Source organism: Helianthus annuus, chromosome 2, assembly GCF_002127325.2.
Source record: "Helianthus annuus cultivar XRQ/B chromosome 2, HanXRQr2.0-SUNRISE, whole genome shotgun sequence".
NCBI lineage: Eukaryota > Viridiplantae > Streptophyta > Magnoliopsida > Asterales > Asteraceae > Helianthus > Helianthus annuus.
Window position 1 is genome coordinate 120,134,523 of NC_035434.2, and position 20,390 is coordinate 120,154,912.

Genomic DNA, 20,390 nt, shown 5'->3' on the forward strand with positions numbered 1-20,390 from the left:
TAAAGTATATAAAAATAAAAATAATAAGATTGGGGTAAGATTATGTAAATACCCCTGACTCTAACAGTCAAACTAACGTTGACTTCACATAGAGGGGTGGATTGATGTGAATTGGAAACGTCGGACTCAAGTTAACGAATTTTCAAAACAGGGACTCAAGATGTCAATGAGGTTATAACACAGGGACTCAAACTGACGTTTACTGAAAATAAATTTACAATTTAAAATTAAATAAAAATTAAAAAGAAATTACAATTTAAAATTTAAAATTAAATAAGAAAAAACAAAGTAAATAAGCAATCTACGAAACCCCAATACCAAAGTCCTCCCCAATCGGACTCATCACTTTGACAACTCATCGAATCCAAATTTCTTCCATCTTCATCATTATTCAAAACCCCTTTTTCGTTTCTACCTTAATCTTTCATTCAGTTTCATATTAACCCTCAGGTATGCTCGATTTTATTGTTACTTTTGAATTTTGTTGTACATATACCCATCAAACAATTGTGGGATTTCGTAATTAAAGTTTCTTGCTTTTGATCAGATCAGAGCAGATCGTAGGGCTTTCAAAAAAGAAGGTTTACAATGTTTTCGCGAATGTTTGGCAAACCTAAGCCAGAAGCTACAACTGTAACAACCCTAGACAAACTAAATGAGGTACTTTCCTTTGTGTTTTCCTGCTCTGTTATTACACAAGTTTCATTTGTTGTGGACATCTGTGTGGTTTTGTAAAAGGGTGGGTGTGGGATTCTTACATTCACATGAACCTAAAATGAAATTTGCTGGGTTTGGGTTTAGTCTAAATCGGTTGGGGGTTTTCGGGTTTAACCTGTGAACACAATGTTTATTTTTGTACATTTTTTTAAAGAATGTGTGTTTATGTCAAAGTTTAAAAGATAAAAGAGCATAAGGTTTTATTTTAATCGTAATTGTTTTATATACATGTGTGTTATTTATTGTAGATTTAGAGGTATCAATATGTAACAGAAAGAAAAACTAAATAAATAAAATTCCGGGTTAAAAAGCTTAGTTCTTATCGACCTGCAAATAAGTGTGTCGTGTTCGGTTTCATGTGTCTGACATGATTTTCGGGTTTGTGTTGAGTTCCATCCCTTACCTGCAAATAAGAGACGTTTAACATCCCTTTTCCTGGTTTGTCAGTTTTTGTCCACTCTCTGTTGGTGATACATGCGTATATGTTAGTTTGGTAGAATAAGGATCGCTTAAGTCTTTACTTGTGTAGTGTAACTACGTGTGAAAGCTAGTGGCACATTTGTTGCTAAGATAGAGTGTGTGCAACTGTGCAAGTCCATTGTAAGTGTGAGTGACTGAGTGAGTATATAACACTTCATTGTAACTCAATTAAGGGGCTGTCTGGCAACTTCTGAATGGTTAAGTGCTGAACCAGTAAGAGGTCTGAACCATTAAGAGCCAGTATAATGCTTAACCGTTCAGAGGCAAATGTCTGACCAATTCAGATTAGAGGTCTTAACCATTTAGACTCGGTATAATGCTTAACCATTTAGAGGCAAATGTCTGAACCATTCAGACATCTACTCGCGAAACAAACAGTCTGAACCAATAAGTGCTGAACTAGTAAGAGGTCTGAACCATTAAGAGTCCCATTAAGAGCTAAACAAACAGCCCCTAAATCTGAATGAATGATACTATCCAGTTCACTCTGGGGATGTTTTGTACTTCCGTCAACAACTTCAATTTGCTAAAACACTTAGAAGCAAGCAAGGCTTAGACGTAATGCTCAATTCTGTGAACTCATCAACAATGTTTACTGAGTTTTCAAGCACCCTATTCATAAAGAATAGTCTGTTAGGAATCTCAATGCAAATAGATCAAATTAGTTGTTGATGTTTTGACCAAAGACGAGAACATGAATACCTACCTAGTAATGGTTTGTCATTTTGTCTCTCTAAAATGGAAGTTGGGTCTTCAATTTTGGTCAAATTCAAGGAAAGCAAGTTTAATGCATCTAAACATGTAGCAGGTTCATAAAAGTGGTCCTGTTTAAGATATGATGCAATTGGTCTAGGGAATGTTAACAATGATTTTGGAATGGAAATGTGTGGTTGGTTATGTTTTTTGAACTACAACATAACAAGAGAAGGTAAGGTTAAGTTTGCTCAAAATAGTATTAATTGTAGAGTTACTGTACAACAGAATGGCGTACTTTATAGTGATCACAACTGATCTTTTGGTGCCATAGAAAGTTTAATAGTATGGATGACAAAGAAGTAGATGTTATAAGAGAGGAGATCTTCGGATGAAATAAACATCTTAAGGGATTTTAAGATTGTGTCATTCTGAAAGTTATCTAGAAACTCAAATCGTAGATGCTAGCTTGGTTTTATAAAATACAACCAGAAAAACATCTTAAGGATGGCAAATTGCAGCGATTATATGAAGTGGTCTCAGTCGCGAGAGGCTTGTGCTTCATTTAAGGGTGGGAGTTGGAGCAGAATCTGCCCCAGGATGAGAGTGAAGTAGAAGTAGAGGATGCCATACAATGTCACTTTTGAATAGGATGGTATTGATACATGTCTATTATATGCTAGTGAAGGGAAAGCTTAAGTATTTACTTGTGTAGTGTAACTAAAGTGGAAGTTTTTTTGAACGACGAATTTCTTGCTCTTTGTGAGACTTGAACCCAAGACCTCACACTGCACAACCCCTTTTACTTGACTATAGAATCTTCATAATGGAAGCGTGAGTGCGCATTGTTGTTTATGACAGTTTGGTTTCTATTATTGATAGTTCCAAATTCCAATCATACTCTTTTAGCCATTATCGTACCAGTTGGTGCTAGAAGCTAATTTCTCGCCCTGAGGTGACTATGAACTTGTAAAATGTTATTGTATGTTGTTTCTTACGTTGTTTGATAACTTCATTGGCTTGCATTTATGGTGAATATATAATATTTTGTCATCAGATCTATGTGTTAGAAAGGCTTTTAATGCATGTAATGACCCTTGACATGTTATTCCAATTTGTGCGTGTATTCAACAATTTAGTCATTTGTGCAGACACTTGAAATGCTAGAGAAGAAAGAAAAGGTACTTTTGAAGAAAGCTGCTGCTGAGGTTGAAAAGGCGAAGGAATTCACTAGAGCAAAAAATAAACGGGGTATATATTGTGATTTTAAGAATTTTTTTCATGCATTCTTGCAGTTTGAATTTGTTAGCTGTGTACAGTATAGTTGGGGCGTTAATATATGTATACACACATGCACACATCTATATGCATGTTTGTATGCTTAGGTATATGTACATGAAGAATAACACATGTGTGTATGCTTACCTTAGGTATATGTAGGGCTGTAAACGAATCGAATGTTCAGCGAACCCTTCGTGAACCGTTCGGTGGGAAGTTCGTTTACGTTAGTCTCGGTTTTAATAAGCGAGAGGCGAACAAAAGCGACGAGGTCTAAAATTGAGGCGCGAAGCGCAAAGCGCAAAAGCGGTGGGCTTTTCGTACCTGAGGCGCAAGATGTTTATATAATTTTTTTTATGTGTCCCATACATATCCCATAGGTTTTTAGCTTCCTTTAACCAAAATATAGCTATAAGTAAGGCTTTTATACCATTTTAATTACATGTACAAGTCAAAAAACCCAAGGTACAACATTTTTATGCAGTAAAACGCCTAAGTTACATGAGGCGCGCGCCTCAGGCCAAAAAGCCCAAAAAAAAAATCAAAAAATGCGCCTTTTGGTCGCTTCCTGTAATTACACAAGGTGAGAAGCAAAAATGCCCCAGGCCCTGCGCCTTGTTGCGCCTAGGCACGCCAAGGGCACACCTTTTAAAACCAAGACGTTAGTTCGTTAATCGTTTAGGTATATGTAGGGCTGCAAACGAATCGAACGTTCAGCGAACCCTTCGTGTTCGTTTGTGTTCATGAACCGTTTGTGAAAACGTTCCTTTCCTTAACGAACAAACACGAACAAAAACCCCGTTCGATAAGTGTTTATGAACCGTTTGTGAACACATTATATCCTTAACGAACCAACACGAACAAGGCCTTGTTCGTATTCTTTCGGTTCGTTTACAGCTCTGGGTATATGTACATGAATAATAACACATTCCTAAGCATACACACATGCATATACTGATGTACATACACATCTACAAGTGTGTGTGTTTACATGTATGCATAAACCTTGTATTTAAGTTCTCCACTATAATCCTTATTCTCCTGTTGTTGGATAAGTTAAACCATACTAACTATGTTCTTTCTTTCTTTCTCTCTCAAAATATGGGAATTATTCAGCGGCAATACAATGTTTAAAGCGAAAGCGACTTTATGAACAGCAAGTTGAACAGCTTGGCAATTTCCAATTGCGTATTCACGATCAGGTTCCTTTGGAATTTTTGTAATGTTATTTAATAGTTATGTTTTATTTGCACAAACAATTAATCCATAGTTGTTAATAGCGAGCATGGCGCCCGCTATAGCGAATAGCGTAGCGTAGCGCTCACGTGGCACTATATAGTTGGTAGCGACAAATAGCGAAATTTTTTTATTTTCTTTTTTTTTTTTGGTAAAATATATATTTATAAACTATTTCTAAAATTTTCTTCTAGTGTATCGCTAAATGTGAAATAGCGTCTGCTATTTCATCGCTGTCGCTACGTAGCGTATAGGTAGCTTGTCGCTATCGTCCGCAATTCGCTATTGACAACTATGAATTAATCTATATATGCATCCCTGTGTACACCAGATGATAATGCTTGAAGGTGCAAAAGCTACTACGGAGACTGTGGATGCCTTGAGAACTGGAGCTAAAGCAATGAAGGCAATGCAAAAGGCGGTGTAAGTTCAAATTCTATCATTAGTGCACCAGTTTCAACTTAAAAATTGGTCATTTTAATTAGAATCTTTTTTTTTTTTTTGCTTATAAATTTAATGTATTATTAATATACAGGAATATCGATGATGTTGACAAGACAATGGATGAGATAAATGAGCAAACAGAAAACATGAAACAAATTCAGGAAGCATTATCAGCACCTATTGGTGCTGCAGCTGATTTTGATGAGGCATGCACTCTTTTAACTTCTTTTTATTTTATAATATATAATTTGACCTCAAATCTGATGAGTTATTCAATTTTGAGAATAAAAACATCACCTTACCAACATTTATATAAGGATTAATTTCATATATACCCTTACAAACTTGAAAATTTTCATATATACCCAACCAAAATTAAAAATATCATATATGCCCTTACAAAATGGTTAAAATATCAAGTATACCCAATTTACTAATAACAATCTAATAAATAATCATTTACCTTACTTTTTTAACTCCAAGTTTTTTATATAACACATTTTAAGCTTAAATTTATTTTTATCCATTTTTATTTTTTTTTTAAATTTTTTTCCCCATAAACAATAATCTTCTCCATGTATAATATTTAAGCTAAATAAATTAAGCTAGGAATGCGTAAATATAACATTTGAAGTTAAAGGTCATATATGAGATTTCAAAGTTTTAGAAAAATAAGGATAAAATTGTCTATTAAATTGTTTTTAATATATTTTAACTACTTTGTAAGGGTATATCTGATTTATAATTTTGCATGGGTATATATGATATCTAGCAAGTTTGTAGGGGTATATATGAAATTTCCCCTTTATATAAAAATCCTGTTGTTTTAAATCTCGCAAGTATTTTATTTGTACCTCAAAAACATCAAAAGTTGACCTTACATACGAATTATTTAAAATAATTTACAGTAACATTTTTATAGAAGCGATGTGGGGTTTATTAATTAATGGTGAAAGTATAAAAAGTGCAGGATGAGTTGGAGGCTGAACTTGAAGAGTTAGAGGGAGCTGAGTTGGAGGAACAGCTTCTACAGCCTGCAACAACTGCACCTGCAGCACCAGTGTATGTGCCAGCCGGAAGACAACAAACACGTCCAGCTCCCCGCCAGAACACAGCTGAGGAAGATGAACTTGCTGCATTGCAGGCCGAAATGGCACTTTAAAGGTCACTTTCTTATTTCAATTTTTATTTATTTACGAGTTAAATGCCATTTTAGTCCCTGTGGTTTGGGCCATTTTGCCAGTTTAGTCCAAAGGTTTCATTTTTCGCATGTGGGTCCAAAAAGGTTTCACCGTTGCCGTTTTAGTCCATTGGGTTAACTTCATCCATTTTTTCTGTTAACGAGAAGGGCAATTCGGTCATTTTATATGGTCGAATTGTCTTTCTAGTTAACAGAATTACATATAAAATGACCGAATTGCCCTTCTCGGTAACAGAAAAAACAGATGAAGTTAACCCAGTGGACTAAAACGGCAATGGTGAAACCTTTTTGGACCCACAGGCGAAAAATGAAACTTTTGGACTAAACTGACAACATGGACAACCACAGGGACTAAAATGGCATTTAACTCTTTATTTATTTTGTGCATCTGTTTTCTTATCGGTCCTTAGTGTGTTTAATATGGACCTTAGGTGATTTTGATACCATTTGACTTATTTGAAATCATTAGCAGTCTGTTAGAAAACCTATTGTGAGTTCCATATGTGGCATCTTATATGGCATTTATGCTAAACATTTGGCCACCTTGATATATTTTTGAGTATGATACATAGGACTAAAAAGTCAACTTAATCCATTGACCGCTTGATACATGGCTTAACTGTTTTTGCCAAGTGTCTCAATCTCATTCGCACATTTTTAGGTGTATGAATCATTTTTATAATAACCACTAAAAGTCAGTTATTTTTTGTTGACAAATATAGTCAATATTAGAATTTGGTATATCATTTTTGGATATATCATGAGAATAAAAATAGATCTGCTTCTTAATATACAAAATTGACAATGTTTATGGTGTATTGCAGTTTCAACTCCCACTTGGAAGAATTTGTAAAGACCGGGTGCTCAAACATTGTCGGTATCATATCAGTTCGTTCACATCAATACATATTGTTTGTGTGATAATATGATCAACAACTTTTATCTTATGTGGAACGGAAAATTATCCTTTATCCCAGTATTTACGTTTGTTATCGGCTTTTTTTAAAATCTGTGTTATTTCTGTTTATCGGGTTAATAAGTTTATTATCTTCTTGTAACATCTCATATACACACCAAAGTGTGAAAGTTGCATAAAAACTAGATAATAATGTCAACAAGCAGTTTAAAAAGAGTGATTTGGAAACTTAGGGATATGCCATGAATTTCTACTACTCTAGAATGGATAGGATGTAAGCTTTTATGAAGAGGCATAGGACAAGGGTCTCTAAAGTTGTGTGGCGTTTAATGTAAACTAGTCGGATTTCTTGCGCTACGCATCGGGCTTTCAACCGGTATCAGTTTGGTTCGTTACAATATTAATATGATACCGGCACTTGGTATAACAATTGACATGTGTTTTGCATCAATCAAATGTCCTAAAAACGAATACCAATACCTTACTAATGTTGTTCAGACGATATCGATTTGTTTTGTCACGATACTATACTAGCACCGTCACTCAATATAACTTATGATACGAAAAAAATACTCTATTGCGAATAGAACTCTATTTTTAACAAAGTTTTTACCTGTATGTTAAGAAAACTATAAAAATGGTATCGGTACCGATGTCTTTTGGAAACGGTAAGAAAAATTAATTATGTTCGACCCATTTGATTTTGAACAAGGCTTTCATCGAAATGTATATAAAAATAAAGCATGTCGCAACGGTATTCCGAATTTTATAATATGTTATATCATATTATTAGAATGACGAAAAGGGGAAACATTGTCATTTTATATAAAAAAAAAAAAACTAAACCATGGGATAAGTTTGATGACACGTAGTTTGTGCCTCAATCAGTGTGCATTATTTTTCACTACTTGGTTTGAACAAAATATATCAAGACAGATAAAAATAAGCATGTCGCAACAAATGATTCAGGAACACAACAGTCTATTGACATCACACACAGAGATCTCTAGAAGAATGATGTAAACAATGACATTAAAAGACAGGTGTACACAACAAGTCTAGCCAGAAACGTACAAGGAAAAAGTATAGATTTGGTTAAATAAAACTCATACAGAACACATGCAGTAGATAGACAAGCAAACGTGATCTTGTCGTTTTTTCTTCTTTAATTTGTAACTGTTTCTTTTTCTTCATCTTCTACAAGAGAGAACAAATGTATTATAGTGCATTAATAGAATAGCTCTATTTATAGTCGATATAAGATATAAGACAGAGATTTCATTTGCAAATATCATTCTAAATAATTCAATAAAATCTTTTTATTCTCAATCTTTGTTATAGCACACTAAATTCCTCTCCGATACTCTCTCTCTATAGATATATACATAAGTTATAACGGGACTTGTGAATCGTCCTTTTAATCTTGTATGACAATATAAACAAAGAATGTTATTACATCAAGTATTACAATTTATACAAAAATAACGTTCAAAAGCCCCATTATCCTTAATATGGTTATATGTACAAATATTGTCTAAAACTTTGCAAGGTTTCTTCATCATCCAGTTTTAGTTTTGTTAACGCTCGCCTTTCTATTCGACGAATCCATTCTTTGCTTACACCATAAAACCCCCCGATTTCCTCTAGTGTCTTCCTTTGATACCCTTTGAGCCCGAATCTTAAAGTCAACACCTTCCTCTCCCGCGCATCCAAATCTTCCATTCGGCTGTACATTTCGTTGATCATATGTTCCTTCATAAGAGCTTCTTCAGGAGTCATCATTGTTGGATCAGGTGTACCTTCCTACACGATGATTAAAAAAAAATGCACATGTTGTAATGATCCAGATTAAAACAAGTATTATTTAAAACATGTTCATGAGCTCGTTAGTTGTTGACGAACTAAGGTGTTATTTTATACACGTCAGTGGCGGATCTTGCCCGTTGAACGTGCCAGGGCCGAAAGACACGGGCACTAAAAAAAGCCCGGGCCAAACATAGTATATATAAAAAATTTCGATCGAAATGCGGAAAATTAGCACTACGGCCAAAAAACTTGCCCGGGCCCTGCCATATGCCTACTAAGAACCGCCCCTATACATGTGAGAACCCTAAAGCTCTGACAGTGTTGTTAATGGTGAATAGCGACAAATAGCGATAAGGTACCTATATGCTACATAGCGAATAGCGATAAATAGCGGACGCTATTTTATAAATAGCGATACACTAGAAAAAAATTTAAAAATTTTCTATGTATATTACATCAAAATACCCTGGTAGATATATATGCTATTTTACATGTATATTTAACAAAAACCTAAAATCTAGCTATTTTATAGATATATATTTAATTGCTATTTATATTAAAAAAATAAAAACAAAAATAAGGTGTCGCTATACTCGCTATCCATCGCTACAACCCCTATAGCGACACTATACCTATACGCTACATAGCGCGCTATAGCGATCGCTACGATCGCTATTGACAACTATGTCTGATACCATGTAAGATGGTAAAAGAATGAATTGATTATTACTGAATAATGCATTACATTACAACATATAGTAAACAGAATTCAAACCCTAGATACCTAATGGGCCAGTTGGCTCATAATAATAAACCTAATTCCAACGGTCACAGGATACAAGCTAGCTACAACTTAATCAGTTTTAGACACAAAGAGGGTGTTTGGATGTGTGCGTTTTGATAAACAGATTTACTTCAGATTTCGGATAATCAGTTTCAACAGAAAAGTTTCAGCTGTAACACAACTAATATGCTTGTTTATGTCGAAAGAAAGAGACGACGAGTCTTTTATTTATTACTTTTTTGGGTTTTTCTAGTCTATAAAGTTAAGAAACATACCCAAAACTTCGCATTTGTTTGATTGATGGAACCGACAACTCTAAGGCATTTGGTAGCTGATTCAATTTTAGCCAATGAAAGACCACTGAATTTGGCAATCTCACAATCATCCGGGCATCTTCCATCACCTTTATCTAGTGCTTTTCGGGCTTTCTGTATCTTACTTATAGCCTTGCTCAACGTAAACTACATAAATTCATAAATAAAACAAACAAAAAAATCATAATGTCATAAAAAAGAAAAATAAAATGAAAAAAATAAGTCACTCGGTCGGAAAGCAAGTACATACAGGGATTCGTATCTCTCTAGAATGCCGAGACAACAACATTAACAATGATTTCTTGATCCAATACTGTACATAAGTTGAAAATTTGTATCCTCTACTGCGGTCAAACCTTTCTGCACCTTGAAGAACACCAACATTTCCTGCCTGCAAATTTTTGGAACTTTTAGCCTTGATTTTGTGAATTTTTGTTTTTATAGTATTCCAAGAAAGATACCAAATATACCCCTCCCAGATCCCCCCCATACTCACAGTCAACAACCTTGATCATACGATCAAAACCGCACCATTGTTACTCTTTAATGATCCGAGTGTCGTGGATTTGAGCCATGTTTAAAATAAAACAGAAAGATTGCATACAGCGCGTCTTGGTGCGCGAAGGTCAATCTTTATTGATCCAAAAGTTCAAATTATGCTTTATCTCTAACGGGTAAAATAAAAAAAAGCCAGGTCATAGGTGAAAATGAAATGGGTCAAACGTCTACCAAATATGCATTTTAATGCATAAAAAAACCTCCTAAATCATTTTATTCCAAATATTAGAATAGAATATTATAAAACTTTGTAATTATTACACAAAAATGTTTTGGGTCCCCCATACTAAAAAGTATATGTTATCAGTGGCGGAGCTTGACCAAAAGTTTCGAGGGGGCGTAAAGTGATGGGACCCAAAATTTTTTTCCTATCGTTATGTTTCGGGTCGGTTCGGCTATCGATTCGGATCAAGTCAAATAATAAAAGTTCCAAATAAAACTAAAAAATTTCATTCATTCAAAGGACCCGTTCTTAGACATAAAAATTTGTGATTAAGTTTATTGTGTGGTGGGTAACCTAGGGTTAAACAAATAAGAGTTATAATATATTTACGAAACTATCTATCACTTATATACAAAGTGGTAACTTACTTTAATTTATATATTGTATAAATATTTAGGAAAAATAATTGGGGGGAGGCAATCCTATATAATTTTTAAAATTTCCGGACGAAAAACCGGAACCTATACACTTCTAACCGAAATACTGGGGTGGGCGGGTGCACCCCCGGGCACCAACGAACCTTTGCCCCTGTATGTTATGACATGTTACCCAACCCGCTCGACGGTGTGTAATAAAGGTGGAATTATTATAAAAAACATATGCAAATGTTGAAGTTTATAAGTTTAATATAAAGTAAACCTGGATTAAGTCTTTGAAGGCTATTCCTTGACCATTGTAGTTCTTTGCAAGGTAAATAACCAACGAACGCGTACTTCTCAAAAGCTCATCCCTGCAACGCCACCCAAATTGCAAGTTTTCAAGCAACTCTTTCTTGTCTACTCCAGCAGCTGCAGCCCAACTGTTAAAACTAACCATGGGGCCCGTTTCTTCTTCTAACATCATCCTAATCCTCTCCAAATTAGCAACCATCTACATAACCAGTGAACTACATTAGGAACGATACAAATCAACATGACATGTGAAGGTGTAAAAGTAATATACTCGCACCTGGGGGTGTTTGAAAATGATTTTTTTTTTAATATGCAAATTGTAGTCACCGTAATTAACTTTTCATTTTGGATAAACAAAATCTGTTTCTGGTAATTTAATGGTTCAATAATCACCTTCATAATAGCTGCTTCAAAAACTGATTATCAAATGGTAAAATGAAAATGCCTAATTACCCCTTATTTTGACCTAACTTGAGAGACTTTATTCCATCTCACAAGAATGTCCGTTTTGGATTTAGTTTATTTATTTAGGGTTTAGGGGGGTCTCCCTGGAAGCAGCCACTCTATTCCTACGGGGTAGAGGTAAGGCTGTCTACATCTTACCCTCCTCAGACCCTACCTTAGCTTTGCTATTGGTGGGATTTACTAAGTGGCGAAGCTTGAAAATTTCCACCGGGGGGTCGGAAGTCACCGGACCTAAAAGTATATACCTAAAACTTTTATTTTTTATAAAACCGGGGGGTCGAAAACGTATATATCTAAAAAATTCTATACGAAACGTACATACATAACACTACTGAGCGAAAAGTTCGGGGTCCCCCCCCCCCCCCCCCCCGGCCCCTGGATTTACCGAGTATAATGATAATGATGATTTAGTCATAATTTGACAAACACTCGGACACCTAGGTATCTTATTGTTACAGCTTCAAACAAAACCACCTATAGCCGGTGTAACACTACTTTTTATCATCAATTATTCAATATCACATATTCACTCCCCGAAAAGGTGTATCCAAACACCCCGAAAGTCAAAGTTGGATTCTTATATCGTTATAGGGATTAAAGGGGGAGAATTCAAGTATTTGTTAAATATGATAGGATAAAAATATGGAACCTTAACCCCTCGTGATAGCTCGGCCTCATTCCTAGTGATTTTGATTCTTCCACTTTTCGAATTTGACAGTCTTCTTGAAGAAACGTTGACTCGTCTAGAGTTCTTATGGTTGACTGCTTGTGAGTGAAATTCCACTGTACAAACTTCATTGACCTTCTTTAATGTACGTTCTCTTTTTGACTTTCTTTCCACCTTTCTTGTAGAAGGCACAATAGGCTTGATGGTTTCTTCATTTACAGGGTTATTTGCTAATGGGTATTTAGGGATTTCAGAAAATGACGTACGTAGAAACTTCGAAGCTCCAATCTTTTCTAATTGAACCAGTATGTCTTGTTCTAATGTTACCACATCTGAATCAGCAAATGTATCCTCCAACACAACAAGATTTTCCAAGAGTAACCTATATTGTGATATCTTTTTTGCTTGTAAGCTTGTAAGGAATGTTAATTTATCGTCTTGTAACAAACTGCGGACGCTCCTCTGATCAAAACCATAAAGTCAACAACAGGAAATAAACATGTAAATTTGACATTTGAGGTCAAACATACTAAATTTAACTTTAAAGATCTACATCACCTTGGTTTTTAAAATGCGCGAGGCAGGCACTGCTATTTGTTTTAACTTTGGATCCCAAAGCCAATGCATGAGGCACGTGCATCACGTATGTGAGACGTTTGTTATTGAAAAGAAATACTAAAAACTTATTTATAGATGGTATTTTCATCATCTCTGGTCAGATTTGTTCAATCGAGGGTCTAATTTTTTTTAAATACTCAAACTCATCGCTCAATCGATGGTCATATTTGGTCATTCAAATTTGAAAAACTCAGACCCCGTGCAATCAATGGTCTAATTTGTTTGAATATTGGTCAAATACATAAGGCACCGCACACATTAGCCGCATAGATGCGTATCATGGAATCACAACGCATCAACTGCAACAATGCATTTCCACCACCGCATCAAGCGCATTATGTGTGCCTGATGCGTACATTTGTAAACCAAGATTGCATAACATTATTGATAACTTGAAAAAAAATACTATGTTAATTACATAAAACTTCAAGGTTACTCACTACCTATAAGAAAAGAAAATTTCCCAATTACTTTTCAAACAAGTAACAAATTTTAGACTTTAATGAGTAACATGTCTGACCTCAAAATCAACATATTCTTGTGCTATAGAATCAATGCAATAAAACATGAAAACAAAACCTTAAAACTGTTGGTTTCCATGTAATCAGTATCCAATATCCGGGAAGTTGACGAGGAACATGCATTTCCGCTAACATGATCATTGTAAGAAGAGTCTCCTTCCACAGGGAGAGACACCCTTGCCATATCATAATTCACAACCTTGCTTTTAACTGTCAAACAAATTCAAATATTGCAGAACAAATTAAGCACAATTAAAACAGAAATTGAAACATTAATCATCAAATCAAACCCACCAATCATCAACTGAGCTTCAATTCAAACAGAGCAACAGAGTATCATAATCATGGCATAAAAAGTTGCAAATTACTAATCAAAATTCCAATTTTTAACAAACCCATAAGTCCAATTCAACCAAGATCATGATTCAAACACATAAATGCAATTAGAATTTATAAAACTGAACCAATAATCAGCAAATCAAACCCATTGAGCTTCAATTCAAACAGTGCGAACAGAGTAACATAAACAGGGCACGGAAAATAGCAAATTACTAATAACAATTCGAATTTCCAACAAACGCAAAAGCCCAATTGAATATTAATCAGAATTAGAAGCCACCCATAAACAAACGCGATAAAATAGAGGGGATACTTACAGGAAGCGTGTGTGGATGAGGGCAGAGATGAGGAAGTGGAAGAGAGACGAGGTTGAACTGAGAGACCCCATTTCAAATTGAGCCTGAAACCGACACCCATGAGAGAGGAGAGTTCATGAAAAGATGAAGAAGAGGAAGAAGATGATAAACAGAGTTGGGTTTGTGTAAATTTGGGGTGGCATCAGCATCAGCTCTAGGCCACTGGTTCCCCATCCCAATTTCATACATCAAAAAGAGGTTTTTATTTGATTTTCCTACTAATATTTGATACAAAATATCTTGGGTAGCGTGAACGGGGCGCTTTGTGGGGAGGGGTTCGGTGAGACGAGTCCCCGAGCGGGAACACCGCCGCCAACCCCTCGGGGAGCGTAAGCGGGGAGTGGGGAGCGGTGGGTGTTCACCGCATGAAGGGAGAGAGGGAGAGGGTGGCCCACCATTGATTCAACCAATCAAGTATTTTTCTTTTTTTTCTTCTTGATTTTTTCAACTTAATTAAAAAAATAAAAAAAACAAGTCTCCCCCAAGAGAGGAGTGCCGCCATCAAATTGAGAGTGTGGGGAGAGTTAAGGGGGGAAGTTGACGTGGCGCGTGCTGATTGGGTGTGTATAAGAGAGGTCAGTCTCCCCTTAGAGGAGTGCCTCTTACATCCTTATTTACTAATTTGCAAGGTGCACTACACAATGTACCGTGTGTTTATGTTTATTTATAAATTATAACTACGGAATTTTTTGGAAAAGTTACAAGTTTTGTCCTTTATCTTTATACCATTTTTCAGGCGGTGTTCTTTTTAACGAATGTTGACAGGCGGTGTCCTTTACTAGGTATTTTGTTGCAAGTTTAGTCCTTTACACCTAACCTAGTTAAAAAACCCTGTTAATTGTTGACAGACGGTGTCCTTTACTAGGTATTTTGTTGCAAGTTTAGTCCTTTTCCTAGGTATTTTGTTGCAAGTTTAGTCCTTTACACCCAACAATTAACAGGGTTTTTTAACTGGGTTGGGTGTAAAGGACTAAACTTGCAACAAAATACCTAGTAAAGGACGCCGCCTGTCAACATTTGTTAAAAAGGACACCGCCTGAAAAGTGGTATGAAGATAAAGGACAAAACTTGTAAATTTTCTGAATATTTTATTAAAAGAAGTAGCGAAAAAAAGGGACGGTGGAGGGAGTACGTTTAGCACCACACGTTAGAGGTGTTTAGAATTCGATTCGAAATTCGACTCGATTCGAATTCGATTATTAAGGTTTGAATTTGAGTTAATTTGTATATGAGTCCAATAATCTAATTCGAATCGAATTTGTGATTTTCGATTCGAAATTCAAATTCAATTTATGAGTTGTGAGAACTTAGAGAACTCAGCCTTACGAAAGGTTCTTTCAAAACAATTTTTTTTTTACCAAAAATCCTTAAAAAACATATTTTCCATCCTTAGAGAATTCGTAGCTGATGATAACAAAGAATTCATAATGGCCATAGAAAGTACGAAAAGCGGTTTTAGGGATATCTTGTTCCTGAATTCGTAGCTAATGAAAACCAGAACGTAGACCGATCTTAGAGAAACATGTAGCGCATTGTAATTGATCAAATAAGTCATCGATTTGGGGTAGAGGATAGCGATTCTTGATAGTGAGCTTATTGAGTTCCCTATAATCGATATACATTCGGAACGATCCATCCTTCTTTTTCACGAAAAGGACATGTGCGCCCCACGGTGATGTGCTAGGGCGTATGAAGCCTTTATCAAGTAATTCCTGGAGTTGACTAGAAAGTTCACGCATTTCAGACAGAGCGAGGCGATAAGGAGCTTTAGCCACAGGGTTAGCTCCAGGAATGAGGTCGATACGAAAATCGATGTCACGAGTCGGGGGTAGACGGGGTAAATCGTCAGGAAAGACGTTAGGAAAATCACGAACCACAAGTACCTTTTCCATCGGCTTCTTTTCCTTCTCCGCGACTACAATGTGTGCTAAGAAAGCCATGTATTCCTTTCGGAGATACTTGCTTGCCTGAATGCACGACATAAGTGTTAGTTCTTTCGAGGATACTTCGCCATAAACACAAAGTTGGTCGCCATTAGATAAAGAGAAACGAATCATCTTTTCAAAACAAACAACTTCAGCACGATTTTCACGAAGAAAATCCATGCCTACTATGACATCGAAACTACCAAGTTGCATCGGAATGAGATCGATCGGGAAAATGTGATTGTTGAGCTCGAGAGTACAATCACGAAGAACAGAATTGACGGTAACGGTTCTTCCGGTGGCAATTTCTACGTCGAACGTCGTTGGGAGGTTAGCGCGTTTACGTTTTAGGAGCTTTTCGAATTCAAACGACAAAAAACAGTTATCGGCTCCGGTATCAAATAAACACGAAGCATAATTACCGTTAACGAGAAACGTACCATTGACATCATTGTTGTCAGTCTGAGCTAGGCGGACGTTGATGTTGAAAGTTCTTCCACGTGCTGCTTGCTGTGGCTACTGCTGCTGCTGTTGCGGCTGCTATTGTTACGGTTGTTGCTGCGGTGGTTGCTGCTGCGGTTCTTGTTTCACAACTCGATCCGGGCAGACGTTAGCAAAGAGATTAGGGTCACCACAGGAGTAGAAGGCTCGTGCATGAACAACAGGTGCAGGAGCTGCTTGGTTGACCTAAGGAGCGGGGAGTGGAGCTGGCGGTGCTAGAAGAGCTTGAGCAGCTTGTTGACGCGGGCCTGAACGGTAGTGAGCGGTGGAATGCCCATAAATGTTGCAATTTGCACAGAAACGACAATTCATCCCTGTAGGGTGATGGTAGGTGCAAGTAGGGCAGAGAGGATGAACACCAGTATACGCACGCTTACCAGGTGGTGCGTTGGTGTTAGGAGCTGCAACTTGCCGGTTCTGGTTGCTGGGTTGTACGGGGACAACGTTAAGAGGAGCGGGGGTAGTAGCGTAATTCTTGTTGTTGTGACCCTTGCGCTTGCGATTTTGACGTGAAGACTTTGAACCTTGTGATCCTGCAGTTTCGGTAGCGGGAGTTGCGGTGACTTGGTTGAGATTCTTGATTGAGGTTTTGAAATACCCAGCTAAGACTCGCTTGTCGTTGATCTCAGCTGCGAGTTGGTAAGTCTCCTCAATTGTGGCAGGTTTAGTTGCCTGAACAAAGTCAGCTACATAGTCTGGTAGAGCTCGAATATACTTCTTGATCATCATATCAGGTGTTGCCACCTGGCTAGGACAAATGATACTGAGCTATTTGAAGCGAGTGGAGAGACCAGCGTTGTCACCTCCATCTTGTTTGATATGCCAGAATTCATTCTCCAACTTTTGAACTTCATGAGGAGGATAGAACTCCTTCATCATAAGCTCCCTGAGTTCCTCCCAAGAAGACCATAAGCTAAATCATTACCGCGCCTGTTGTGCTCAGTAGTCCACCAGTCCAGAGCCCTGGAGTGAAAAACTCCAGTAGTATTAACAGTACGCAGATTTTCTGGGCATCCATTTTGCTTGAATGTGACTTCGATTGAGTCACACCACTAGAACATAGCACTGGGTCCATCTTCACGAATGAAGTTAGCAGGACCACAGGCCTTGAATTGTGTGAGTGCATGTATGTCTATCGCCTCCGTCAATCCAGTCCGTAGCAGAAATAAGAGAAAGACATCGTTTTGCAATGTTAAATTTAGAGAAAAGTTTAGTTTTAATGAGGAATGGCAAACTTGTAAATAAGGTGACATGCCTTATGCCATTGCCTATAAATAGGAACCTTATGTCCTGATTTTAGGCAAAAGGTGATTCACGTGATTGTACGATTTCATATCATTATATAGAATCACAGATTGTATACGTTCTTGTGTTCGGTCCGCGCACGCACACGGATTTCGCACGTAGCACGTGTCATACGCAATCGTACGGGAGTAAAAACCCATCCTTCAAGTGGTATCAGAGCAGGAGCTCGATTGCACGGATCAAACTCGCAAGAATCGACGTGAATTCAACAGATGCAGATCCAAATCGCATCAGATTTGTCTAATTTCTTCATTTTTCATCTCTTTCACTTTTTGTCAGAAAAACACAAAATTAACGAGGTTTTCACGATTAAAATTGGTTGAAATTTTGACATATTGTGCAAAAATCTGAGTTTTACAAGCCTACAAATTTTCAGATCTAAATTCCAAGCAGTTTGAGAGAAATCGAAGATTTTCTGTTCGAAAAACCAAGTTGTTCGTTACTGTTCTTATCGTTGTTCACCACCCGGATGGCCATCCGATCGGATGACCATCCGGACTTAATCATTCTTGTTAGCTTGTTCACAGAGGGTCCTTCGATCGAAGGGCATATAGTGATCCGATCGAAGGGCATATGGTGATCCGATCGAAGGACATAAAAGTTTTTGTTCACCACCCGGAGAGTCATCCGACCGAAGGGTGATCCGATCAGAAGTCTTATATTACTTTGACTATCTGACGGAAGGTCATTCGACCGAAGGACCATTCGTCCCAAAGTCATCTGATTCACAAGCTATTCATGCTAAAGTCATCCGATCGAAGGGTGATTCGTACGGATTGCCATCCGATCCAAAGTGATTCGATCCAAAGTCGTTCGATCAAAGTGATCCAAAACAAAGTCTTTTGGTCAAAGACATCCGATCAAATTTTTGTTGACACCGTCCGATTGGTTACTCATCCGATCCAACTGACTATTTGTTTAAAACTGATCTTTTGTTTGTTTGGTTTGTTTGTGATGTGTGCGAGGTGTTATATATTTTTAATGTATAATTTGAGCCCTTTTACACTTTTAGCCAAGTTTTAAATTTATAAAACACGATATTTACTAACACTAAACACACATATGGGCAAGTGCACCCATCGTGGACGTAGTATAGTGTTGGTAAGATACCGAGGTCGTCCAAGGACACAAGAGCTTTTAGTACCGGTTTATCCTCAACGTCTAATCAAATCAAAAAGTTAGAAAAAAGGTTTTTAAACTAGAAAAAAATAAAAACTAACTAAATGCTGAAAAATAAAAATAAAATAAAAACAGATAGACAAGATGAATCACTTGGATCCGACTCGTGTATTAGTATAACCTTTGATTATTTTCGCACTTTTGCACTTGTTTAAGAGATTATCTTAGTTATTGTAGTAGGCCCCTCTTTTGAAGGCGGCGTTATCCTCAACCCAGTAGTTTGAGTCAGCAAGGATACAATCCTAAAGGGTTGGATTATTGGAAGATAATGAATTAAGTTATTAATGCAAATTGTGGTAGGCCCCGCTTTTGGCGGTGACGTTACCCTCGGCTAAGTAGTCTGAGTCAGCAGGGATACAGTCCTAAATAGCCGGGTTATAGTATTAATAGTAGTTAACTTATGAGGGGGTCAATTAGTTTGGATCCCCGCCATCCAATACCTATGGGCATTGAAGGAGATCCTACTAAATTTGACCCAGGTCCCTTGCAGGACCTCTAAGCGCTGAACAAGGGCAAGACCCTTACCAAACCGTTCCCTTAACCCCCGACCAGGTAGCCAACATACCTCCATATAGACCGTGTAGATATGAATGGTGAAAATCTTTTATTTTATATAGACAGTAAAATAATGCCAAGACACCACGGACAAACGATAAGGAAAGATCACCTTCAACATAAGCAACTAGTTATTAAAGTCATTAATACAAAACCAAATAAAAAGTGCAAAAGATTAAAAATAAAAAGTATTATACTAAACACTTGTCTTCACCAAGTGATGTAAGAGACTTAGGCAAACATGGCCTTGATTGTCAAGAACTCTTACGATCAATCTTGGATCCCGAGACGACTCACACACTCTCCGATGGACAATGGATGATGGTGGTGGATGATGGTGTTATGGTGGTGGTGGGTGGTGGATGAAGTGTGAGAGAGGTGGTGTGCCAAGGGATCAGTTGGAATGAAACCAAGCACTCCTATTTATAGGCTGAACAGAAGGCTGGGCACGGCCCCGTGTCCGCTGGACACGCCCCCGTGCCCGTCTGACACTCTCTCTCTTCATTAACTGTAATTCGCAATTACAATTAATGCGCCTGCTGTACTTTCGCCACGCCCCCGTGCTCACTGGACACGGCCCCGTGGTGGGCAATAGAAGCTTCTACATGTTTGTCTTTTCTGCTGCTTCTTGGGCATGG

At 37.2% G+C, this 20,390-nt stretch overlaps 2 protein-coding genes across 5 annotated transcripts; one reads left to right on the forward strand and one right to left on the reverse strand.

The window, feature by feature from the left end:
- The first annotated feature begins 294 nt into the window (after window positions 1-294).
- Window positions 295-7,057, forward strand: LOC110921652 (vacuolar protein sorting-associated protein 32 homolog 2). Of its 3 annotated transcripts, none has more exons than XM_022166001.2 (8): window positions 295-450; window positions 548-660; window positions 3,042-3,141; window positions 4,285-4,370; window positions 4,736-4,827; window positions 4,940-5,054; window positions 5,819-6,012; window positions 6,874-7,057. In XM_022166001.2, the coding sequence occupies exons 2-7, from the start codon at window positions 589-591 to the stop codon at window positions 6,008-6,010; spliced, it is 657 nt and encodes a 218-aa protein (XP_022021693.1). In that variant the 5' UTR covers window positions 295-450; window positions 548-588; the 3' UTR covers window positions 6,011-6,012; window positions 6,874-7,057. The 3 variants fall into 3 exon arrangements, with proteins under 3 accessions (XP_022021693.1, XP_022021700.1, XP_022021705.1); XM_022166008.2 differs by having other exon boundaries at window positions 301-450; window positions 543-660; XM_022166013.2 differs by having other exon boundaries at window positions 302-450; window positions 553-660.
- A 1,317-nt stretch (window positions 7,058-8,374) lies between these two features.
- LOC110921636 (RNA polymerase sigma factor sigC) lies at window positions 8,375-14,473 on the reverse strand. 2 transcript variants are annotated; one of them, XM_022165986.2, is made up of 8 exons: window positions 14,249-14,473; window positions 13,651-13,802; window positions 13,012-13,056; window positions 12,436-12,915; window positions 11,290-11,520; window positions 10,120-10,260; window positions 9,831-10,016; window positions 8,375-8,768 (listed from the first exon to the last, which is right to left on the reverse strand). In XM_022165986.2, exons 1-8 carry the CDS (start codon window positions 14,346-14,348, stop codon window positions 8,481-8,483), a joined length of 1,623 nt encoding a protein of 540 aa, XP_022021678.1. In that variant the 5' UTR covers window positions 14,349-14,473; the 3' UTR covers window positions 8,375-8,480. The 2 variants fall into 2 exon arrangements, with proteins under 2 accessions (XP_022021678.1, XP_022021684.1); XM_022165992.2 differs by lacking the exon at window positions 13,012-13,056.
- Window positions 14,474-20,390: the final 5,917 nt, after the last annotated feature.